This window comes from Merops nubicus, unplaced genomic scaffold (genome assembly GCF_000691845.1).
Source record: "Merops nubicus isolate BGI_N331 unplaced genomic scaffold, ASM69184v1 scaffold46753, whole genome shotgun sequence".
Classification (NCBI taxonomy): Eukaryota; Metazoa; Chordata; class Aves; order Coraciiformes; family Meropidae; genus Merops; species Merops nubicus.
The window spans coordinates 17,786-20,601 of NW_008601826.1; the positions used below are offsets into that span (position 1 = coordinate 17,786).

The 2,816-nt window shown below is 32.3% G+C and overlaps 1 protein-coding gene across 1 annotated transcript; it reads right to left on the reverse strand.

Annotated features, from left to right (window-relative positions):
• Positions 1–452: 452 nt before the first annotated feature.
• Positions 453–2,322, reverse strand: LOC103770829 (inhibitor of nuclear factor kappa-B kinase-interacting protein-like; the record flags this gene model as incomplete). The annotated part of the gene is made up of 2 exons (XM_008938105.1): positions 453–1,268; positions 2,205–2,322. Coding segments are annotated over 2 exons (934 nt in total), but the record flags the coding sequence as incomplete, so codon positions are not given.
• Positions 2,323–2,816: the final 494 nt, after the last annotated feature.

The window sequence follows — 2,816 nt, forward strand, 5'->3', positions numbered from 1 at the left end:
GAGAACTTAATTGCTTTTCGTGCTACAAGCCCATGGAATATAATACAAAAAGTAATATAAAAAAAATAAATATAAAATATAATATAAAAAAAAGTAATTAAGTAGTGAAAACTAAATATCAACTGTAATTTGAGGTCTCCAGTTTTGAATTTTTTTCCTTAAATCTAAATACCTTGCTACAAATTCCTTTTTCATAAAAACGGACTTTTAATAAATAAGTTGAAAATAATCCTTAATTTAACAAAATACTCCTTTCCTCCTTCAGCACAGTATTTCTTGCTCTCTTAGCCTCTTTATTATAAATTTCCCTTTCAGACTGATCCAATGCCTATTTAAATTAATGACAGTATTTCAGCTATCCTTAACATACATTGCAATCACGTTGTTTATAATAAATTAAAAGTGCTCTTTCGTCAATGAAAACCCTAAGTCCAAATTCACTTATCCCCATTCTAGTCATTTTTTAAATTATAGTTTTCTAAAGTTATTTCTTTTGCTTCTGAAGATACTTTAATGTCATGCACTACTTCTTCTAAAACCACAATTTCCTTTTGCACTCTCAGTTTGCTGTGATTGTCCTGTATGCCTTCAAGAACCTTCTGCATCACTGCTGTATCAGAAATAGTTTTCAACATATCGTTTTCCACAGTAAACAGCTGTGTTGTCATGTCCTCAATCTTCCTCTCCATACTTAGCAATTCACTTGATAATCTAAGAATAGCATGAATAGCATTTTCAATTGTTGGCAAATGGGTCTTGCACTCCTCAATTTTAGGTTCATAGTCTGCAAGTTTCTGATTCAGGTCTGTGTCCTTGGCTACCAGACTGTTCTGCTCTTCTTCTAGCTTTTCAACTGCCTTTGCATGCAAGTTCAACTTTTGTTCAACTCTAGAGAATTCATCATCTTCTTGCCTTTTTAGTGTTCTAATATTTCTGGTCGTACTGTATTCCAGATCTCTTACTCTTTCGGAAAGGGATTTAATTCTTTGGTCAGCTTCATTAATTTGCGAAGTAACTTCTGTATGGATGGACTTTGCTTCAGACTTCAAACTACTAGCGTTCGTATTCATTTCATCCAAGCTTCTTCTCCAGGAATTTGTAACATTTTGGAATTTCTCATTAATGCTCTGCATCTTTAGAGAGAGAGTCTGTTCATTGTTCTGAATATCATTTATGATGTTATGAAGAGAAGGTATTTCCTGCTCAAATTCAGTAATCACAGAGATGGATGAAGCAGCTTCTTGTAGGATACTTTCAGAAGACTCAAGCTGCATTTGTAACACAAACAATATCTGTGTCTACTCGGCAAAAGTAAGAATAGAAAGCCATTTGTATTTATTTAACAGAGAAAAAAGTCCCTTATTACATAGCTCCTATATGATTAATTTTCATATTTCATCTTCAAAATATTAAGCTAGCATGAAAAGGTCACATAAAGGGGTATATTTGTTGTTGAATTTCTATAGAATACATGCCATTATCTTTGTTGTCAATCCCTTATTTTCTATAGTGGTTTTGGTTTGTTTCGGTTGTTTTTGTTTTTGTTTTTGTTTTTTAAATACATCACACTACATAAATCCCATGCAACATTTTGCAATCTGAAGCAATCTCATATAGCATATAAATATCTAAATTACCTCACATATAAGTTACATCATTATGAGGACAGTACTAAAACAACATCACTGACATAAGCCATGCTGTACTCCTACCATTCTGTCAGATATCGGGGGATAATTTGGCAGCCAGCTCATGTTTCTACTTGACAATGTGACAGAAAAATAAGAAAATAAAATGCCAATTAAAAAAAAATTACTATCACTTCATTACGTCTTTCATATTATTAGAGCAGGTCTACTACATAAAAATGCCTGTAAATTTTCTTCAAATCAATGTATATTAGAATTATACATGGAACAGTACTGGTAGAATGAAGTATCTGCATAAATTTAAGTTTTTTAAAATAGTTTAGTGTCTAAAAAAATAATACTAAGATATAACCACTATATGGACATACCTGAAGAATGGTACAGATTGACACATTTAGTCACATGAAATATTCTCCAGAGGCCTATTCACAGGCAAGTAGAACACAGTACGAAAATTAATTTTAAAACTGTTGGTTAAATTTAACTAAATGACAAGAAAGTAAAACAATGACAAATGTCCATCAGAGATTATCCAATTAAGATCTTAATGATTACCTTTTCAGAAATAAAGTTAACTTTATTTCCCATGTCCAGGAATTTTTCAGCTTCTTGCTTTAAGAAATTGTATTTTTTTTCCATATCAGCAAATTGATTTGACTGCTGAAATAGGAACCTGCAAATTGCAAAGAAATACACAGTAAACATAACTACTTAATTTGCATATATGAAATGTTCCAGGGCCTAATTCACAGCAAATTGTTACTGTAGGGATTTGTGTTCACAGAATTTTCTAGACCAATGCATAAAAGGAAAAAAAAATAATTTGCATTTAATAATGCTGACCTGTCTTCATACTGGAGTTATCTTCCAACAGAAGTGGAAAAATAAGGAAATATCCACAGACGTACTTGATTTTTACACTGCATGCCATTCAAACAGGTAAACTGTCTGATAAGACTGCTGACATAACAGAGGCTTTCTCAAACCTGCTCATCATGCATTGCCTCACAATGTACTTTACAGATAAAGTATTACTTAACCAGTGGAAATAAAACACTTAAAAATAATTCCGACTTTCTTGCAAAGCATCACAAAATCATGCATGGAAGCCTTTGGATTTAAAAGGGGCTGTTGTTTAAAAGAGGCCAGTGACGAGTGGAGTCCCTC